The sequence below is a fragment of the Chelonia mydas genome, chromosome 7 (assembly GCF_015237465.2).
Source record: "Chelonia mydas isolate rCheMyd1 chromosome 7, rCheMyd1.pri.v2, whole genome shotgun sequence".
Classification (NCBI taxonomy): Eukaryota; Metazoa; Chordata; order Testudines; family Cheloniidae; genus Chelonia; species Chelonia mydas.
In genome coordinates this window covers 16724268-16746851 of record NC_057853.1, presented here as the reverse complement: position 1 = coordinate 16746851, position 22584 = coordinate 16724268, and the positions used below count along the sequence as shown (strand labels likewise).

The 22584-nt window shown below is 37.9% G+C and overlaps 1 protein-coding gene across 5 annotated transcripts in view; it reads right to left on the bottom strand.

Moving 5' to 3' along the window:
• Positions 1-22584, bottom strand: part of GRM7 (glutamate metabotropic receptor 7) — a 573787-nt gene that overhangs the window by 39125 nt on the left and 512078 nt on the right. For 2 of the 5 annotated variants that reach the window (XM_037904936.2, XM_043551540.1), the window contains 2 exons: positions 21555-21801; positions 11992-12084 (listed from right to left, as the gene is read on the bottom strand). The exons of 1 other annotated variant lie outside the window; for it this stretch is intronic. In XM_037904936.2, coding sequence (XP_037760864.1) covers positions 12014-12084; positions 21555-21801 — 318 coding nt within the window. In that variant the 3' untranslated portion in view covers positions 11992-12013. The remainder of the gene's footprint in view (positions 1-11991; positions 12085-21554; positions 21802-22584) is intronic. 2 more of the 5 variants (XM_043551538.1, XM_007061278.4) reach the window with 1 other exon arrangement.

The window sequence follows — 22584 nt, the reverse complement described above, 5'->3', positions numbered from 1 at the left end:
GGGGGGCAACATTAGTGCAAGAGGATACCATGACATCATATGAAAGGAGGGTGCCAACTATGGGATTGTTTCCTTCTGCTCCAGCTTGATTTTCCCCTGCCCCAATACCTTCATCCTCCTTAACAGCACAGAGAGCATCACACTCGGGGTGGAACCACTTTGGTGTCCCTTAAGTCTCCTTTATGTACCTCTCTGTTTCCCTTATCTCCTACAGTTCTGCTACTCTGGCCTCAGGAGCCCATACTGTGTTTTTGAGGGCCATGAGCTGCTTGCACACATAAGCTACCTGCCCAAAAGGCAATTAGTTATACAAGCTGCACACAGTGCAATAAGCTGGATAGCTCTCACTCTGCTGCTGGACTTCTGCCTGCATTATTTTTACACTTGCAAGACTTTTGGGGGGGAGAGTGGTGGTGGTTATTAGCCTAAGTTTAAAGTATGTTTGTTAGGTGTATCAGCCTCTCATACTCCATTTCTGGACTCACTCATAAACTTTCCCTGTTCTCTAGTTCCTCTGGTCACTTTGGAACTGGCTTTTTAAACTTCTCTTCTCCCGGAGTTAGCCCCACCCCATTGTCAAGGAATCCTAAAGGGGCTAGAGATCAAAGGATAGCAGATTAGAGCTTTGTTAGAAATCTTTCAGTCTACACTATAGTATACACTATAATCTTCAAGCAAGCAAGCACACAGGAAGCACCTAAGCCAACTAACAGACATGAATGATGGGAGGGATTTGGGGCAGGGGAGTAAATTTGGGAACATTCATTTATTTAAATGGATTAATGCAATCTATGAAATCTAGTTATTTTCAGCTATAAAGAGGCCCAATCCCAACACACTGAAATCGATGGGGATTTTACCATAGACTTCAGTGGGATCTGGGTTGTGCCCACGGTTTGTGAATTCTAGAGGCTTGGTGATATTTACTCTCTCATTATGGAGACAGAGAAAACAAAATTAAGTTGTTTCTATAATCAAAAATCACATAGTTAATCTGAACCCCATCCATGCTTAATATGACTTGTTAATAAAGTACGGAGGGGGGAAGACAAAATGTATACAGTACAGTCATTGGAAAAACACAGGTCTCAATTTAGGGTGACATTCACATGATATCCAATGTGAGCAGAGGATGCTCAAGACAATCTGCTGCCCTAGACAAAACTTCAGTGTGCCGCCCCCTTTCTCCACCCTAGATCAGAGGTTCTTAACCAGTGAGATGCATTGGACTTTTTTGAGGGGAGATGCGGCGAGCCTCCTGATGGTTTGGTGGTTATGGTAGAAGTGGGGGAGGGGAAGGGTGGAGGGCAAGCACCAGGTTGCAGTGCCATACATTCAGGGTTGGCCTGACCACCTCCCTCCATCATGAACAGGGGGTGGGGGCAGGGGAGCCAGGCCAAATTTGAGTGAGTGGTGCCATGACCCGGCACACAGTGTCACAGTACCACTCAGGTCTAGCCCTGCTTCCTCTGCCAGCATACTCTAACAGCGTTAGGAGGACAAGTCCCATTACAAGTCAGTGGGATCTGTGCTTCTAACTTAGGTAGGTGAGTTTGAAAATCCCACATGAAACCAGTTTCCATCAAATATCAAGCAAAATTCCTGCAGTAAAAATGAGAGTGGACATTATTACAGTACTTACACAGCATCAATCACTGCATCTGACTTATTTATGAGGGATCTTATAAACAAACTTTAAATAACACATTGCGTTTTTAATCACATACATTACTCTCTGGTTACTTGATATACATATTCTAAAAGTAAATAAAATAGTGATGTGCTGTCTTTCAAACTTAGAGATCTTGTAAGAAAGAACCAAATTGTGGTACTCAGAAGAGTAACTGCAAAATCACTTGATAACACTCAGATGATTAGAAAAAGATGGGATGTTTGACTTTAACTAGGCTACTGGGCAAGAGGATGTTGTCATGGATGCATAAAACCTGAAGGAAAACAATGACTCAAATAGGTACTAAGACCTTGATCAACCAGAGACAATTAAAATGCAAACAATGTGCAAATGCAACTGAAATGTGGAAAAGAGGAATTAAATTCTTGGAACAAAACTCCAGACTTTTGTTGTTTTTAAATGATAAACCTGGAAGCCTGGCTTAATCAACTGTTCAATTGGCATAGACAGTAATTACTCTATTGCCTCAACGCTTTACTGAGCTGTAGATGGGAGGAGCAATTGGATACAAGAAAGAGGGAGCTGCCTCTTCTACTTATAGTTGTCCCAGGCATTGTCAGTCATAATACAATCCTAGTGAGAATTTAGTTTTGATTGAGCTACAATTAATGATATTACATCAAGAACAGCAATAACTGATGACTCACTTGCTTCAGATCAATGCATACACTATCTCTCCAGCCCACTCATGAGCAAGTTGTTCCCCTTTTAACTGACCTGCTAAAGGTTGTACTATTGGCAAATGGGGTATGGAAAAGATGGCTGAAGAGAGGAAACCTAAAAAAATATAAGTAGTTCATACACACACACACGTCAAATAGACTACACAACCTGTTGAAGTTCACAAATCACTAGGTTTTCTTTTCCAATGTATTGCCCCAAATGCATTTTATCTCTCCCTATAGCCTTCCTTTTAAGGCTTGTTTACCCACTAGTGTACACCTGTAACTGTATTATGTTGAATAGCTTCCCAGTAGGGGGAAGAATGGTATGACTGTATCTAGGAACTTGTAGGAAGTACATGTTGAGAGAACCCAATGTATATGAAGGAAAGAATAAAGCCTGAATGTTGCACTCTCTTAGTTTTCCCTCTTTATGTTCACAAACAAAACTACCGATATAGTTCAAGGGGTACAAGTAAATGCATTCATACCACTCTAAAGGTGCTTATACCATTATAGCTTAGTCTCATACAGGAAAGGGAATAAGCTACATCAGTATAAGGCACGTTTATAACTACACACACACACGGAATGGTATCAGTATAACTATTCTGGTAAAATAATCAAAGCTGTAATCAACACAGTTATACTGGCACAAAAATGTGTGTGAACCAAGGCCCAAAGAGGAAATTCCAAAGTACTAACTCTTATACTGTAAATATAGCAAAATTAACTACTGCTTGACATCCTCAATCTCATCAAATGGAGACGGGCTATAACTCTCAGAACATACACTATAGCACAAATAATTATTTAATAAACACTTACAAGAGTCCAGCTTCCATCTGAAGTTTACAAAAGTACAAGCGTCATCAGATAAATTATGCCTAGAAGAGACCTATTTGCATCTCTCAATCAATTTATGCAAGTTAGAAATGCCTCTGAAACAGGTCAAAGATATAAAGTGAACTTCATACTTATTAGCTAGTACTTGAGAAAAAGCTCAAGAAAAATATACATGGAGTTCATAATAAAAGGGAGATTGTTATCTACAATTCAAAGGGAATCTAAAATTAAAAATGCATCTGAGGTCCATGGAATGGCATATAATAACTGCAAAACTGAACACTATCTTTACAAAACTATCCTAAACAGGGACAGGGGGAAAAAAAAGTTTACATTTCTGTTTGACTGAGAAAAAAAACAGTAAGTATAAAACAAAGATTTTTAAACTTTATCAATATAAATGATGTTATCTGTTGCATTAATACAGTTTAACTAATCTTTATCTATGCTCTATTGAACCATCTTTAGCTTTAGTGCTGTAGTGATGAAACAGGAAACAAAAGAAGCCTTTCCAAATTCTTCCTCTTAAAAACAAACTGCAGCAGGATTTATTAATCATACTATTTAGGATTGTGCAACAATAGGTAATAAAGGGGAAGCATATGGATGTATCTAAAGATTAAAGAAACAGTTTTACCTTGGAAAAGTATCTGAAACACCTGGGCTTTGATGAATTAAGAGATATTCACAGAGGCTTTAGTGAATTTGCCATATATTTAAGACAGGTAACATGAGCAAATTAGAGACTGAGCACGCTGAGTTGAGTGTGTGAGAGAGAAAGAATATGAACAGTAAAACAAAAGGGTACTGGGTTATTGGGTCCATGTAAATAGCTTGCTAGAGAGAGAAAGAGATACTTATGTCTGTACATAGTCTCTCTTCAGACCTGTATTGGAGCGCATCAGTTCTGTGCTCCCTGCTGACACTATTCAAGGGCTTGCAAGATCAAGGCTAAAATGTGCTGAAATCAGGAAATAATTTTTCCACCACACAACAGAATCAAGATGTACAAACCATGCCAATATTTGGTCCAGTTGGAGGGGGCAAGGAGCAATGCACCAGAAAATAGAGCAATGCACCAGAAAAAAAGATAGAATGAACAGGGGACTGAAGGTTCATAAAAGCAAGCAAAGGACAAGAACAACAGAGTAGGTCAACCTCACGTGACCCGCATAGTCACCGACATGAAATGGGGATGGGGGTTGAATATTCAATATCTATACCACACTGGCACCTGGTAAGCGGATGCCTGGCATGAATAAACCTTTTATCTGAAGATTGTTGCTGGGTCACCAGCAAAATGGTACAAGTGGCTGTGATAATCTGTGCTTGATTTATCCTGATTCATAGGTGCTTACTGCTAATAGATCTAATAGTAAGTTAGCTGCACTGCATCCATCAATTATCTTGTCCCGTCTTGTCCTGAATTTGCGGTCTCCGTTGCTGGTCACCAGGATCATCTCCAATACCACTCTGCTAATAGTTATCACCAGATAAACACACCACTCCTTTGGGTGTCAGTCTTGCACTGTTGAGACATTGGTGTGCATGGAGAAGAGAATAAGGAAGCAACTTTAAACTAAACATTTTTTTTTTCATTTTCAAACATACATGAGGTGGATTCATGGATTTTACATGAACAGATTCCTTTTTGCCTTGGTCCCTTAAGTGACTATTCATGGGCTGTGTACCACTAAAGTGCAAGACCCTAAGACACCACACCAAGGGACTGCAAAATAGCATCCTTTTGCACTGACTTACACAAATTTACTATATTCACTGTGATAAGAAGACATTTTTGGCCTCTTGCATATGGTGCAGCACACATGATGATGGAGATCACAACGTTGATAGGCTAACCTTGTGGCATCATAACAAAAAGAGAAGCCCAGACTTTATGATGTCTGGATCCCAATCCCAACCTTGTAGCTCAGGGCCATTTCTAGTTATAACTACACCATAAGCATATAATGTGTTGCTATTATGACAGCCGTTTCTTTTTACCACCTGTTCTGCGTCCGTTAATCTGATGTAAGCATTTGGTAATGCATGTGTGGTGTGAAAGACTCCGCAATGAAAATATATTCCTGATAGGTTTCCCATTTATTTCTTAGTCCTCACACTATATGTGAAGCAATGGGCAATAGCAGCTGAAGTGTCAGCTAAGAAACATTGGGAAAATGCTTAAGTTTAGCAATATAATATAGCCGAAAACAAGTTTTAAAGCCAACCTACTATACATGGATGTTATTAGCTAGTGTCTAATCCTGATACCATGTCCTACAAGATGCTGAATGTCTTCAGCTTCACTGGAAACAGTGGGACTTGAGGGATTCAGCACTTTGGAAGATAACGTTTCTGGTCATCAACAGATGTCATGAATAGAGGGGGAAGGGTAGCAACATTTATGTATGCTTGGCAGCTGTACTGGATTGCCTTACCTGTAAAGGGTTAAGCAGTTCAAATAACCTAGTTGGCACCTGACCAGAAGGACCAATGAGTAAAGAAAATACTTTCAAATCTGGGGTGGGAAAGGACGTGTTTGTTGTTCTGTGTGTTGTTCGGATGGAGGGAGAAGCCAAGCAGGTACAATATCTCTTGAAAAATATACCTGGAATAATCCATCTAAAACCACAGAAACTGTGAGTAGGGCAAGGAAATGCATTAGGTTATCTTTTGTTTTGGCTTGTGAATTTTCCTATGCTACAGAGGTAGTAACTGTGAAGCTAAACCCAGAGGGGAATCCTCTGTGTTTTAAATCTTTTTATTACCCTGTAAAGTTACCTTCCATCCTGATTTTGCAGGTGTGATTCTTTCACTCTGTTCTTTTTAAATAAAGTTCTTCTTTTAAGAATCTGATTGATTTCAGTGTCCTGAAGACAAACGGTCTGGTCTGTGCTCACTTTGCTAAGGCAACTGGTTGGTATTCTTATTCTCAAGCCTCCCCAGGAAAGAGGGTGAATGGGTTTGGGGGGATATTTCGAGGGGATAGGGATTCCAAGTGACCCTTCCCTAAATATTCTGTGTAAATCACTTGGTGGTGGCAGCAATATCAGTCTAAGGAATTAGTGCCTTAGAGAAGTTTTAATCTAACTGGTAGAATATAAGCTTACAGGGTCTTTCATGCGGGTCTCCACATGTGTACCCCAGAGTTCAGAGTTGGGGGGGAACCCTAACAACAGAGTTAAAAAAATACCACTGATATTTACTCAAATGAGAAAGTTCATGGCCTTCTGTTCATGCATGGTGTGTATGCTTTCAATGAATATTTTATAGATCAAGCTTAGTGTTAGGAATATTCATGGAAATGGTGATTTTAAGCAAATATCAGGAAATATTAAGGAAAATGAATTATTAATTTGTAAACATGAGTATTTGCTCTAGACAGAATCCTGATTCTGAGGGATATCCCCATCCAAGTCATGAGATCTCCATGTCCAAACAAAACCAATCAACAAAGCCCCAGTGCTGAACTTCATGCAGTTAATACTCCCAAAGTACTGTCATTAATCACTACCAGCCAAGAATTTTGCATACAAATTATGTTGCAAATATTCTCCTATAACAAATACATCTGAATAAAAATTCGCAAACAGTTTGTGGAAAATTTACATAAGAATAAGATACTTAAGGAAAGATCCTGCCACTTGTAAATCATATTGAATTGTACTTTACTATGCCAATCTCAGTGGGACTATTTGTGGAGTAAAATATTGAGTAAGGTTCTCAGAATCTATTGCATAACTAGGTGAATAAATTATTCACTGAAAATTATTCACTCAGTTCTAGTGATTAGAGTTAATAAACTTGAGCTTTAGATCTAAAATGAATCCATCATTTTGTTTTATATTTATTGTGACACATATTATTAATCATATTTATTATAGAGATGTCTAGGGACCAACTGAGAACAGGGCCCCACTATGCTACGCACTGTACAAATACAGTGCAGTACACCATCCCTGGCCCAAAGAGCTTACAGTCTAATAGCAACTCTTCTTGGTATTATGACTTTGATAAAGAATAAAGCTGAAAGATTTGACAAATATGTGGAAATGGGAGCATCAATGTTGTACAGCAAAGAAAAACATTCATTTATTTCAATTAATTTATTTTAAAAAGAGTTGTTAAATGATTAATGGAGAACATTTGTGATTTTATCATGTTAATACCTGTATTTCCAAGTTGAGAAATTGGGATATGAGAAAATAAATATTAGGGATTAGTGTTACCTTAAAGTATACTTGAAGGGTTCCATACCTGAGATTTACTTACATGCATATAGATCTAAAAAATTTAAAATGTGACCATGTTAACATCATTAGCATGTATCCATGTTAAAGGTTTAGTTTTTCAGCCATCAATTTTAAAATACAAATAGATGCAGTGGAGGCTTGTTAAAACCTCTTTATGTCTCAGTTTTGACTGCCTATTATCATCTCTCATCAGTCTGTGCTGAACAGAAGATCATTCAAGAGAGGTTAGAAATTGAGCACTATTTCTAAAGATGAAACTAACTTGTTACAAAGTGAAAATGAGGTTTGAATTCAGGCTACATTAGGGTGTCATTATTCTGTTCCAAATAGCCTGAGAATCAATGAGCTCCAGAACACATAAATTGCTTTAACACATTACTTGTGGCCTGATCTTGTGAAGTGCTGAGTGCTCCCGAAAGGTGTCGGGTGACTTGGCTGGGAGTTAAGGGTGTACAGAACATCCCCCAGAACGAAGAAAGGCAAGAAGATGATTGTTATTATGGTATATAGCACGCAACTCAAAACCAATTTTACTCTTCAGGAAAGGACACATTGGATTAATTCCACTTTGTAGTAAATATCACAAGAGCATCATCTTATTGTGCATAATTTTAAATAACTGTGTAAATGTATTCTAAAAAAGCTATGACCATAGTATGGAACAATTTCTACCAGCCTGTTGTTGCACGTACATTATAAATGATTTCAGTGCTTAGCAATCACCATAGAAACTTCTATGCATATAGATTTGTTCTTTAGCAAAAAATTACTTTTAAAGCAACTGAAAATCTGCCTGAAGGAGAATACTATACCTCAGTCACAGAATGTTAGAGACCCTGCCTTGGATTAAGGCTGAGCTATTGTAACTTCTAATACTATTATAATTGTTTAATAGTCTCGCTGGTGTTAATCATCCTGCTTTGTATAAAAGCTTGCTCTCACAGCTCTTTAGTAATTCTAAAGAAACAAAGCTGCCCTTGCAGAGATATTCAATGATTGGCATTTTCAGATTAATTCAGTTAGTACGGCAGACCTGCTTTTAGCCTAAAGCAGCACACAAAACAAGCTTACTCTAAACTGACTCTAAAAGGAACACCAAGAACAGGGTTCTTCTGGAAGGTTCCAGTTGCAGTTTCTGGTTCACACAATATTTTTGGTGGGTGATAGCCTCAAATCTTTTTGTTCTTAACTTCTTACAACTGAAAGCTGCAAAACCTAGCCCAGATGAAAAAGATCACTGGAGTTTGAAGATATGCGGCCAGAACCTCAGCTGGTATAAATTGGCATAGCTCCAGCAAAGACAGTGGAGCTATTCTGATTTATATCTGCCTAGCATCTGTTCAGCAACATGTCATAATTCACTGGAAAACAGACTCAAATGATTAAGGAGTATTAATGAGTTGCAGTGTTTTTCACAATCACCTCTGCTGAAGGAACGTGAAATGCCAAAGGACTGCAGGTACAGCCTTGCTGCAAATAAATGTTCTATTTAAAATCTAGGGCAAACTGTATTGCTATGAAGGAGTGAAACAGCTGCCTGCATAAAAATTATATAGAAACTAAAGTCCTTGTGATGTCAGTACATGTCCAAAATTTACAAGGCACGCACAATAGGCTTAATTTGTATTCCTGTAAATATTCACCAAGGAAAAATGCAAAAGTCTTTACGGTAGGAATAAGTAAACACAATTTGCCTAATGCTGAATCCATTTAGTTTGAAATTAGCTCATCTGAGGTTTTTGTTCTGAAATGAACTGACATTTTCCCATTGCCAGCTGCTAGCAGGCAACACCCGCTTTTCACACAACCATACATTTTCACTCATTGCTTCCCTTTCTTGACTATGAGAGGGGGTGTTTGGAAGGAACATACCACCTTAGTCCACAGGAGGATCCTCTCAGACTGTGGAGAGAGAAGAAATAATGCTTCCGCTATAAATGGTCTCCCCGATACCTAAAAAGAAGCCCTTCCTAACCCCCAAGGGAGGGTAATATAACACTGGATACTGACCCCCTGTTGACTCCAGAGGCTAGAGTTTAGAAAGTAAAGATGCGTCTTCCCCTTACCCTCCTTTGAGCTACACAGAGGTCTTCTTCAGGTGTCTGAAGAAGAGCTCTTTGGAGCTTGAAAGCTTGTCTAGCTCATCAACAGATGTTGGTCCTATAAAAGCTATTACCTCACCCACCTTCTCGCTCTCATTATTTCTTCACATCACTCAGGCAAGACACAACTTTAACTACCCTTCCCTAGATACTATATAGAGTTTTTTGTGTTTTTATCCATTTTAAAAGTAAAGAAATATTGTTGTCACTCCTGGGAAACAACTGAAAAGGTTTATAAATACACGTTTCCATACACCATTTATGGGAAATTGACATAGTCAGGTAATAGGGTAATACAATACTAACGTGTAAACACAGATTGGTTAGTAAGCAAAACAAATATCTGTTCATAAGTGTTGATTTCCCCCCCCCCCATTCTGATAACATCGTGTTTGCTTTTAATACAGCACATGAGGGAATGCAGATTTTTTTCCTGTTCTTTTCTGGAAAAGCAAACCAAAAGGTTATAGCATCCAGACAAACAATCAGCACAAGTTAGGAAAATACTTGTTGAAGAAGGATGGAAACAGAAGAGTTCTACAATTTGAGAGAGAATCTCAGGATCAGATCATTCTCCTCCTCCTCCTTAGCACTTCTGTAGCACTGTAGGGCTGATATTTTCAAATCAGCCTAAGGGGTTTGAAGTCCTTTAATTTTTAATAGGAATCAAGCATCTGAATCTCTTGCATGGTTTTGACAATACCCCTTGACGTGTTGAAAGCAATGAACAAGAATCAACTAATTAATGCCTACCATGCATGAGGATAACTGTGGTTTTCACAATATCCAGGAGCATTACAAGGAATATTCTGCTTTAGAGCGTGTTGTGCCAAATCCTTATATCTGTAAATATGTAACTATGTAAATATGTAAATGTAAAAATGGAGGCAACTAAAAACAGTTATGTCTTTCTAGGCTGGCAACCTCTCCAACCTCATTTATTTATTTCTACCTTTCTAATTTTCCTCCTTGGCAATTTGGTCTTCCTGTGGTTACCTGCTACCCCTCCAATATCCCTATCATTTGACCTGAAATAATATCTTGCATGTCCTCTCCATACTAATTATTTTTGACCTCAGTGATTATGCTCCTTTCTTATCTCTGTGCCTTTATGATCTTCATATATATAATAAATCTTTCTGCTTTAAGTTAGGATTACATGAACGGATTCAAATGAAATAAGGACCAATTAGAATGTTCAGAAGTCTCACTGAATCCAAACTTATTTTCAATGTTGCTGTGCTGATTTATTCCGACTAAGATTCTGACCCTTTATCTCTGATCTTTCCCTTTGACAATAGAGACATGATTCAAGTAATACCCCTGTTAATACCCCTGTTAATACCCCCATGATTCAAGTAATACCCCTGTTAATACCCCTGTTAATACCCCCATGATTCAAGTAATACCCCTGTTAATACCCCTGTTAACCATGTAAAGTCTCAGGTATTGTACATGATTCAAGTAATACCCCTGTTAATACCCCTGTTAATACCCCCATGATTCAAGTAATACCCCTGTTAACCATGTAAAGTCTCAGGTATTCTGGCTCAGCTGACTGGAACTTTCATGACCCTGTAGCTCCACGAAAAAGCTACACAGATTTATTTTCCAGCACATAATATGAGTAACACCACAACAACGACAATGTTTTTCATATATGGGCAAAATCAGAAAGAAAAGGCCAAAACACAACACCAACACACACACAATTTCAGAAATAAAAAATGTTTATTAACATTATTGCTTTTCACAAAATTATCAGATGGACTCGTATTACCCAAATTCCTCTGGAACACAGAATGTCCTCCTTGATAAGTCCACAAACACAAAATTAATTCACCTGTCCACAATGTGTGTAGTAATAACACTCAGTAAAATCAACCCTCAAAACTTGGTCAGAAACCCCTATTCCAGAGTAGACATCATTCCACTGTGATTCTCTACCCTACAAAAATGCTTGTAAATCTGTTTATTTTAACACCATTAGAAAACTGACCACATACGAGTGCTATATTACTTTTATGCTCCCAGCCAACCTATGGGAGGTTCCTAGAAATGATTCAGAAATCATCTTGCCAGTTCTTAGACATGATTGCTGTAAGTAACTTTTGCTAACTTTTTATTCAGATTTAATTTCTAGTGAATGGGCTAGATCCTCATCAGGTTTAAACTGATGTAGCTCCATCAAGTTCAATAATAAATCACCACCTTGCTCTCGAGCTATACCAATTTACATCATCTAAAGTTTTGGCCCAACATTTCTATTTTTTTATAGTCTTTCCTTCTTGCTAGTTGAAATATGAACAATGTTTAGGGTAGATTCTTGTTCCAACACAACTAAACCAGTGCACAGTTCTAATATTCTTTTCTTTTTGATATTAATATAAAATAAACATATAATAAAGTAAAAAAGCTAGATTATTTCTTACCTTCTTGGAAAGCAGGCAAAAGCTATACTGTAGGTGGAATAGTGTACCAAGTAACAGATTTTTGTACACTCTTTCTTACTGGTGGTATGCAGTCTACAGGAAAAGTAAATACATTGATATGTACAATATGTTCACAATAGAATCTTTTTGCTTTGTCCTGTCACTGAGATCATGAAATTTATTCGATTGAAGATCTGGGATTAGAACAGTAAGAGTGAAAAGCTTGCAGTATATACAATTTGCTGTGGATTAAAAATAAACAAACCAGTTCACAAAAGTTCAGGTACCTCTGAACATAGGAGCAGCTGCCTACTACATATGAGAGGGACTGGTTGGATACTTCCCATCTGCACCAGCCCTGGAAAAGCTTTGTTTAGTTCCCCTTTCTCTCAGAATTCAGCCACCCTCATCCATGCAATCACTCTGAGGTTTCCCAGCAACACCAACAGCCATTGAAGGTTTTTCTCAGAAAGACGTAACAGGCAACGTTGTGTCAGTGATGTTAGGATTCAACACAAATGAAGAAACAAAAACAAAACAGCACAGCAAAGTAGCATTTGCGCAGCAGTGTCTATAATTCTCTCTGAGACATGGGATGTTTTCATTTCATATACACCACTCACAGCTTGCTGATGGGAATCCACGCAGCCAATATACATTCTTAACACCCACAAAAATGAGGCTTGACAAAGTTGTATTCTTATTATCTTGCATTTCGGAGATAGAGAAGCATGTCAGAGTGGGGCTTTCATTTCTGATCTGCTTACACTGCACTAACCGGAGAGCCACATATCTCGGATAACATATTATGGAGAGTTATTTTATAAAGAAAACAAATACATCACGTTTTGTTTAGTTATAAAAGGCACCAATTACATCTCAGTAAAAACTGCAAGCTACATTGATTGCCTAGTAATTTCTACTCAACACAAAGTCAAAGGGAAAGAGAAGAAGTCACTTTGGACAGATTTATAGATGTGCTGAGCACCAGAAACCCCCATTTATTTCAATAGGAGTTGTGGTTGCTCAAACTTCTAAAAACCAGGCCATATTGAAAGTTCTACCATAGATAGTTGGTGACACCATTCTTTTTGCCACACCTCAACAAGCTACAGTACCTCATCTCCAAGCGAGGTGAGGGGACCCTAACTGAACAAGCTACTCTTTCTCACCATCTGTTTTACTTCACTTTGCTTACTACTATGCTTGGCTTATATCATACTGATGTGTCACCTCTGCTACCCACTATCATAAGTTAGTAGACTACTCTGTGAGAAAGACCACTGTCAATCACAAAGCAAAAGCTAAGTAGGGAAATCACAAAAATGAAAAAAAAAATTGCCCACAGCTATTTCTGTGGGTCCAATTTCTTGAACGTGTCAGAGGGTGGCAACTGCAATTGCAGGGCAATCTATTGATTTCATCAGTCACAAAAAATCCTTAGTCTGCTCCTGCAAAGAAAACAACTTGCCAGAACACTGGTCTCAGGAGTTCCAGATCATGGGGACACTGTGTACTATATGCTTGAGAGGGTTTTGAAACAACAAAAAGTCACATAGAACAAACTTCAGTTGGCAAGGACAAGATAAGAAAGCCAGCTGTTCTCCTCACAGCTACACACTGGAATCACATTGCCAGGTTAGTTAACATTCTCCACCCAATTTAGAATTGTTGCTTCAGGAGTCAGCTATGATAGTTTGAGTAAATATCATTAGTCTAGTTCTTTTACTTATCTTGTAGGTGTACTTTTTCACCATGAAAATTGCTCTGTGAAGGGAACACTGGAAAATCCTAAAAAAGGAGGCAGTTTTGCAGTCACACCAATGGAAAAATGCAGAATACTTTGGTACTCAAGGATTCTTAATCACTAGAATGCTTGAAAAGCAAATGGCCTGTCTGTAAGGTATACTATGTCTAGCTTGTTAGAGAGACAATTCTCTCATTACCAAACCACTGAGATCTTGATTTCTTGTTGCTGTATTTTGCAAAAGCCATACATTCATGTAAGTGGCTAAGTGTAAGCAGTAATTATACATAATCCTCACCGTAAGCTAAGTATGGGTTGGAGATTTTTATTTTTATCCAAGTTTGACATTCTACTCTTGCAGCGGAAACACAAATACATGATGGATAAGGCAGAATGGGAATTCTCTATTTACTCAATTTAAGACATGATGAAGAGCGTCTTTTCAAATACTGTGAAATTCAACCAAAGAAACGCACGAGAGAAGAATGAATTTGTTAAAAGAAGAAAGCTGCTGTGCACCAATTTCTGCTCGTCTTAAGCTGCTGGAGAACATTTTTAATGCAAACATGTAATAGCAGAACAAAGTTGTTAAATGAGTAAAAGCATGCACATACCAGATGTAATGATTATCAGAATTGTTAAAAATGAGATTATTAAAGTTTGAAAAGCTTGGTCTCAAAGCATTCCATTGATCGTGAAACCTGTTTCAATTGAGATCAGGCGAGCACAGCTTGTGACATTTCCCACTCCTCTCATATCCCAACCCAAGGTCAGTAACACTCCTAATTTCCCCTACTGGGTGGGACATAAAATCATTGCCCCTGCATCTTGGGTTGTTTTTTTTTCCCTCCATGATTGCAGTTCTGCTCTTTGCACTCACTTTTAAACTTCCCCAATTAGGCTCAGTCCTGCTAAGTGCTTCTCTACACAGCTCTGAGCACCTTCAAGTCTCATGGAAGTTGGGGATGCTCAGCATTTCTGAGGAGTTGCTCAGCCCCATGCAGGATCAAGTCCTTACAGAATGCCAATAAAGCTAAAAAACCTTTGTGCTTACAAATATACTGGTGTCAATGCTTTACATGAAACATTTCTGGTTCACTGCATAATTTCTTTTCTTTTTCTTTAGATTAAATGCCAGCAGTACACATGGAGGTTTAGTAAAACATATCCTTTCTTTCTTTCATTTGGTAAAGTAATTTTCTTTTTGATCCTAAGCGTTTGGCAGCTAAATAGCCTTGGCAACCAACATCTGGTTTACTTGGGTTCAGTCATCAGTCACCCCAATGTTTGGAGGTACATGAATCTCATGCTGGTGGTTCAGCACAGAATTACTCTCAGTATAAAACGTTCAACGTTCCCCCTCCCCAAAATATAAATGGCACCCTCACCATAAAATGCTTGAACAAATTTCAAAGCAATAGAGTTACCAGGAAATGCCTTTGAAAATCAAACTTGTAAATAAAACTGTGCTTACTCACTTGAAACAAATAAAAACTTTTGATGTGAAAATTAGATCTGTACCCTAAGGCAGCACTTTCTAATACTGACTGTATGTGCTCCTCCTCATCCTTCAACCCTCTTTCCATTTTTGCCTTCAGATGTAACATACTGTGTAATGATGGAAACCGGGAAACGACAATCTGTCTTTAATTATCTTTGTGTTATCTCAGAACAGTTCAGAACTCAGGGGGGACATCCACTGCTTTTGTTCCAACCCCCTCAGTTTCCTCCACTGATGACAATTAGCTGTAGTCTACTCACTATTAAAATATTAAATGGGTCACACAGAAAAGGGGGAGAGGGGACGGAAGAACACTTACAATAATTTTAGGGGGGAAAAATCAACATTTAGAAATTAAAAAAAAATGACCAGCTGATAGTTGTTTGAAAAATGGAGGAGGAGGACCATTGTTCTTGTATATTTTTCAAATTTCAAAATTCTGAAATTTCATCAAATGTTTGTTCCATCAGCGCTAGAAAAAACATTTTATTACTGAAACATTGGTAAAAATTTTCCACAAACTTTTCAGTGTCTTTTGGATATTTGAATTTTTTCAACATTTCTTTGAAATGCTTTTTTAAAAATGAAAGAGTCCTCATCTGTTATAGCTGCCTGAAACACCAAAACAGTTGCAAGAATTCTGCCAATATTTCTTTTAAAATATTTGGACGTTGAAAAGTGAAATTTCAACATTTTTCATCAAAATTATCCAATCTAGAAGTTCACAGAATATGTCCTATGAGTTTGAGCCTACACTCGTTGAAGTCAATGGCAAGGCTCTCATTAACATTAATGTTGCAGGGTCATGGTACTAAAACATCTTAAGCACATGAGCTGTCTAGCTTGTTAGATTAGATTTTCTAACAATTGTCATGAGTTCACGTGTTTTATAAATGTAGAATATCTATAGTATTAACATAGAGTAATATTGCATGTGTATGTACACATACACACACACACATACACATATATATATACACTTCAAAGAAAATTTCAGCTTGTTAATCATGTAAAATTACACAATATAGTATTTGCAGAAAGGTTAACACAGTATGTAGTCATACTGCTCCTGATGAGACAACTTGAGAAATGTACATAGATATTTAGGAATATGATATGCATATGAAGGAGAATACAAAAAACGTTCTCCCTGCATATGTGAGTTAGAATTATTATTAATTATTATTAATTGTATTACCCTTTGTAAGATTCTGCTCTCAGTAACAATGTACTCTAGTTTTAAAAAGTAGTATAAAAGAGATCAAAAATTGGTCCTTGAGGGTGGGATTTTCAAAGGAGATTGACAGAGTTAGGCGCCTAAACCTTGTTGATTTTTATGAGATTTGGACACCGAACTCCGTTAGGTGCTTTTGGAAATCCAAGCCTACAACATAGGAATGGCAAAAAAAAAACCAAACAGGTTTTCTAAGGAAAATTGGATTCTAAACTAGACAACATTTTTCATGAAAAAGTCTCCTTTTCACTGAAAATTTTAATTACACAAAATTCAAAACTGAATATGCATCAACTGCAAAAGGGTCAATTAAGAAATGCCATCAAGGTGCATCATAGGAGATGTAAATCCCAGGACCTCCATAGTAGTATTCTCTGAAATGCTTCCAGTTCCATGCACAGGGCCACAAAGACAAAACAGATCATGGATGCTGTAGGGAGGAGGGTTTTAGGTTTATTCGGAACTGGGTACCTTTTTAGGAACAGGAGAGAAGGGCCCCACTTAAACCAAAATGGCACCAGACAGCTGGCATGTAAAATTAAAAAGTTAGTAGAGGATTTTTTAAAGTAAGGGTTGGGGGAAAGCCGACAAGTGCAGATGAGCACATGGTTCTGGCAGAGACATCCCTTAGGGATGAATTTATTAAAGGGAGAACTCTATCTCCTAATAAAGATGATAGGAAAGAAGTTGGTAAAATACTGGTAGGAGCTAGTGAGGAGCAATTAAATGTAACGTGAAAGAGAGCACTGAATATTGACAAAATGTACAAGTGCTTATACGCAACTACTAGAAGTCTTAATAGTAAGATGGGTGAACTAGAGTGCCTTGGAGGAGCTTGTCTTGGAACCCACAAGAGGAGAGGCAGTTCTTCATGTAGTCCTAAATGGAATACAGCATCTGGTCCAACAGGTGAATACAGCTGAAGCACTCGGTAATCACGTACATAATATAAATTAAATTTAACATCCTTTCAGGGTAAAAATGCCAAAGAAACTCACCACAGTAGGATTTAACTTCAAAAAGGGGAACTACATAAAGACAAGTAAACTTATTAAATGGAATTTAAAAGGAAAAATCACAAGGCTGAAATGACTGCAAACTGCATGGCGACTATTTAAAAACACTATAATATGGCTCAAAGTATATTAACTAAAAAGCTAAATAAATAAACAAACCAGTAAATAATTAAATAAAATGCTAAGGGCCCCAAAATAATGCTACCATGGCTAAACAGCAGAGTAAAAAAGGTATCCTTTAAAAATTGGAAGTCAGATCCTAGTGAGGAAAATAGAAAGGAGCATAAACTTTGGCAAGTCAACTGTAAAAGTATAAAAAGGTAGGCCAAGAAAGAATCTGAAGAATAACTAGATAAAGATACAGAAATAATTAAGTAGCAACAAAAGTAATAACAAAATAATTAAGTACATCAGAAGCAGGAAGCTTGCCAAACAGGAAGTGGTGCCACTGGAAGATTGAGGTGCTGAAGGAGCACTCAAGGAAGACAAGGCCTTTGCAGAGAAACTAAACAAATTCTTGCATTGGTCTTCACAGCAGATATGGGGGAGATCCGCACACCAGAGCCATTCTTTTTAGGTGGCAAATCTGAGGAACTATTCCAGATGGAGGTGTCAATAGGGGTGGTTTTGGAATGAACCGATAAATTAAACAGGAATAAGTCATCAAGAATTCTGAAGGAACTCAAATATGAAATTGCAGAATTACTTAATGTGGTATGTAACCTTAAATCAGCTCCTACACCAGATGATTGGAGGGTAGCTAATGTAATGCCTATTCTTAAAAAAGGCTCCAGAGGTGATCCTGGTAATTACAGACTGGTAAGCCTAATTTCAGTACCAGGCAAATTGGTTGAAACTATAGCAAACAGCAGAATGATAACACACCTAGATAAATAAATACGATAGGTTGGAGAAGAGTCAATGTGGTTTTTCTAAAGGGAAATCATGCCTCACCAATCTATTTCAATTCTTTGTGAGAGTCAACAAGCATGTGGAAAAGGATGATCCAGCTGATTTAGTGTACTGGGACTTTCAGAAATTCTTTGACAAGATCCCTTACCAAAGGCTCTTAAGAAAAGTAAGCAGTCATGGGATAAGAAGGTAGGTCCTCTCATGGAACTGGTTAAAAGATAGGAAACAAAGAGTAGAAATAAATGGTCAGTTTTCAGAAAAGATAAATAGTGGGCTCCCCCAGTGATCTCTCTTGGGATCTGTGCTGTTAAACTTATTCACAAATGATCTGGAAAAGGTGGAGGAACAGTGAAGTGACAAAATTTGCAGATAATACAAAATTAATCCAGACAGTTAAGTCCAAAACTGACTGCAAAGACTTACGAAGTGATATCACTAAACTGGGTGACTGGGCGACAAATTCAATGTTGATAAGTGCATAGTAATGCATATTGGAAAAAAATAATCCCAACAATATCTACAAAATGACGGAGTCTAAATTAGCTGTTACAACTCAATAAAAAGATCTTGGAGTCATTGTGGGTAGTTCTCTGAAAACAACCACTCAATGTGAAGCAGCAGTCAAAAAAGCTAACAGAATATTAGGATCCATTAGGGAAGGGATAGATAATAAGACAGATAATATATATAAATGCCTGGTACACCCACACCTTGAGTACTGTTTGCAGTTCTGGTTGTCCCATCTCAAAAATTTGTAAAAGGTTCAGAGGACGACAACAAAACATCAGTAGAGTTATGGAACAGCTTCTATACGAGGAAATTAAAAAGTCTGAAACTGTTCATCTTATAAAAGATGACTAAAATGGATATGATGGAGGTCTATAAAATCATGAATGGTGTAGAGAAACTGAATAGGGAAGTGCCATTTACCCCTTCAGATAACACAAGGGGTCATCTGATGAAATTAATAGGCAACAGGTTTAAAACAAACAAAAGGAAGTACTTCTTCACACAACACAGAACCAACCTGTGGAACTCATTGCCCTGGGTTGTTGGGAAGGCCAAAAGTATAACTGGGTTCAAAAAAAGAATGGATAAGTTTATGGAGGACATCAATGGCAATCAGCCACGATGGTCAAAGATGCAATCCCATTCTCCTTGTGTCCCTATACTTCTAACTGACAGGGGATGAATCACTCAATTCTGTTCATTCCCTCTAAAGCATCTTGTTTTGGCCACTGTCAGGTACACAATACTGGGCTAGATGGACTATTGGTTTGACCCAGTATGACTGCTCTTATGTAGTCCAGTCAAGGATCTTGACCCATGGAGGAAAACAAGGTCACGAGGCACCTCAGATATGTATCCCATAAGTCACCAAGGCAGTATTTCCCGATTGAATTTTTCCACTTTAAACCAAAAGCATTTGACTGACAATTTTTGTTTTTTCAGCTTTTGATTTTTTACTGAAAAGTCAAAATTTTCCATGAAAAAAAATATTCCCATCAGCTCCACAAGAATAGTAATCTGTGAAAATGCCGCTCAATTACACACTCATTTTCTCATTCCCTTCTCTAGCTATATTTCATCTTAGCAGATTCCTTCTTCCTATGCTTTTGTTGTTATTGTTCCTCCTTCCCTCTCTTCTCCCATTCCTCATTCAAAAGGCCAATTTAGTTATCTCAGGCTTGGCTGTGTTAGGTGTTAAAATCAGTGAAAGTTGAAGGTGCTCAGAACATTGTGTGACTGGACCTTAGCAGCACAGAAATCACAGCAGTGAGTGGATTTAAAGGACAGGGATAATTTTGGAGGGGAGGGATTTTATATGATGAAATAGACAGATTTACTGTACTGAATAATAGGAATTTAATTTAGGGTAAAATGCTGCCTCCTTAATTCATTCAGGGTAGCTCCTTACTCTTCAAGTAATCCTATCCTGTTGACTTCTATAGCAATCCTCATGAGTAAGGTTCTATTCAGCCTGAGTAAGAATGGCAGAATATTGGCCCTGATTGATCAGGATTGTTTCCTTTAATGACTGTGACTCCACCACCAATCCTTAATAAGGGTGCCCATCCCTTTTGAAGAAAAAGTCCTGGTTTCTCAGTTCAATTAGAACATATTTTGTACAGCTGTATGATACAACCACGCAGGGGAAATGCTGTGTTTGCTAGCCATTTCCACTTTGCTTTGGCAGTGGAGTTTCTACTTCAGGGCAGCTATTCAGGCCATCCTTTAACAGACAGAAAGCGGCAGAGGTTTCAGCAGCAAATGGATGAACTGAACCTGAGCAAAGAAAGGGCATTTCTTCACATTCTGATCTGGTTTACACAAAATTGCAGATGTGTCTAAACCTTTACAGTATGCTGTGCAGCTATCTCCCTTCCTGAATTCCATACAGGTTCAAATACAAATGCAAATAAAATGTGATGGCCTCAGTATGTGATTTTGTGCTACACTATACCATGACATCCACATTAAGGAAATTAAAGAAACTGGAAACATCCTTTCTGTCCAGATTCCTCCAAAATCAGTGGAAAGACTCAAATGAACTTCAGTGAGATATATCTTTCTTACAGGGAGATGGATCAAACCATTAGATGGGAATTCTCTCAGGGCGTTTAACAGAGGTTTCTTTGTGTGTGTACAAGTATTTGGTTATGCACGTTATAAGTAAATAACCACAGCCCAAGTACATTAACACAGAAAGGATTAAGACAACCCACTGCTCCTGAATACTATGGTTTGAGTCCTGCCTCCACAGTTCAGACTGGACATTATAGCTGCAGGGATTAGGATGGACCTTAGATCTCATTACATCAGGGCGTGTATTATTGCACAGTGGTGGGGTCAATACTCTAAAAGACTACTGTTCTTAGAGCAGTGTTCCCAGAGGAGGAGAAGGAGGAGGAGGAGTTGCTCCCAGCTATCAAGCATAGTCTGAAGAGTTTTTCCTAGTAGGCAAGCATCAAAAGGTGGGAAGAAAAGAGCGAATGTCATAAAAAGGACATCCATGGAGATATTAAAAGAAATATATTACATAAACACTTTAATTGAGGAGATCAGATTATATGAAGGATCTAAAAATAGAATATTGGTCAACACATTCCCAGAACACACAAATAGCCAAGTAATAGGTTTAGAAATACTTACTGTTTGGGTCTACATTTTCACAAAGTTCTGTTTTTGCTTCCCCATTGGGCCTGTCACTTGCTTTGTGCGAAAGCCGTGATGACATGGTCGCTGCCGTCACTACGGCCTTGAAGCTGCGTTTCCGTTTCTGGACATTTAGTTCAGGATGGAAGATGATGATGTACACTTTCGGCATGTAAAGCATCCCCAGGGCCACTGAAGCACTTAAGTTCATGGATATTGTAAGTGTGGTAGTTTGTATGTAGAGCTAGGAGACATAACACATGAGACACTATTACAAATAAAATGATTGGGAAATATGCAGTAGCACTTAAAGAGGAGGTGTTAAGTATAATCATGCTTCTTGAGATGGGCTAAACGTCTAGGCAACAAAGCATCATGCTTTGTGAGATTCAACAGAAAGAGAAGAGTAACACTTAAGTAGGCTTTAGTAATTTATTAACATTCTGAAAAACCTTCTATTGAGTTTACAAATAACAGCCACTAACATAGAATCTGATCCAGCAAATTACTGAGAGCTCTTCTCTACCAATGGGCATCAACTACCATGAAATCAGTAGCAGCTGAGGACACTCAGGATCTTGCAAAAGCTCTTACTGCTCTGATTTAGGGCATACTCTGCAAGTATAGCTTTATTTATTTTATATTTTATTCAACATGTGAAGGTCAGATTCTGGTTTCGGTTACGCTAGTGTAAATCTAGAGTTAACTCTCTTTTAACTGAAACCAGATTCCCCCGTTAGGGAAGATGAACACTATAAACGTAACAGTTCAACTTGTTTAGTAATTTTATTAAAGCTGTCTTTTAAATTCTGGTAACTTTTCAACAACCGTATTTCAAATTTCTGCTGTTTATTCAAAATGAGTAATATAAGTACCCAAAGAATATAAAATGGATTTGCATACTGCTGACTTGCAGTTAAGCTTGTTAGCAAAAATGGTATGTGCAATACTCAGAGAATGCTAGTACTGTGAGATATGAATTAAAGAAATCCATAACACGTCCTTCGTTTAAAGATGTTACGCACAT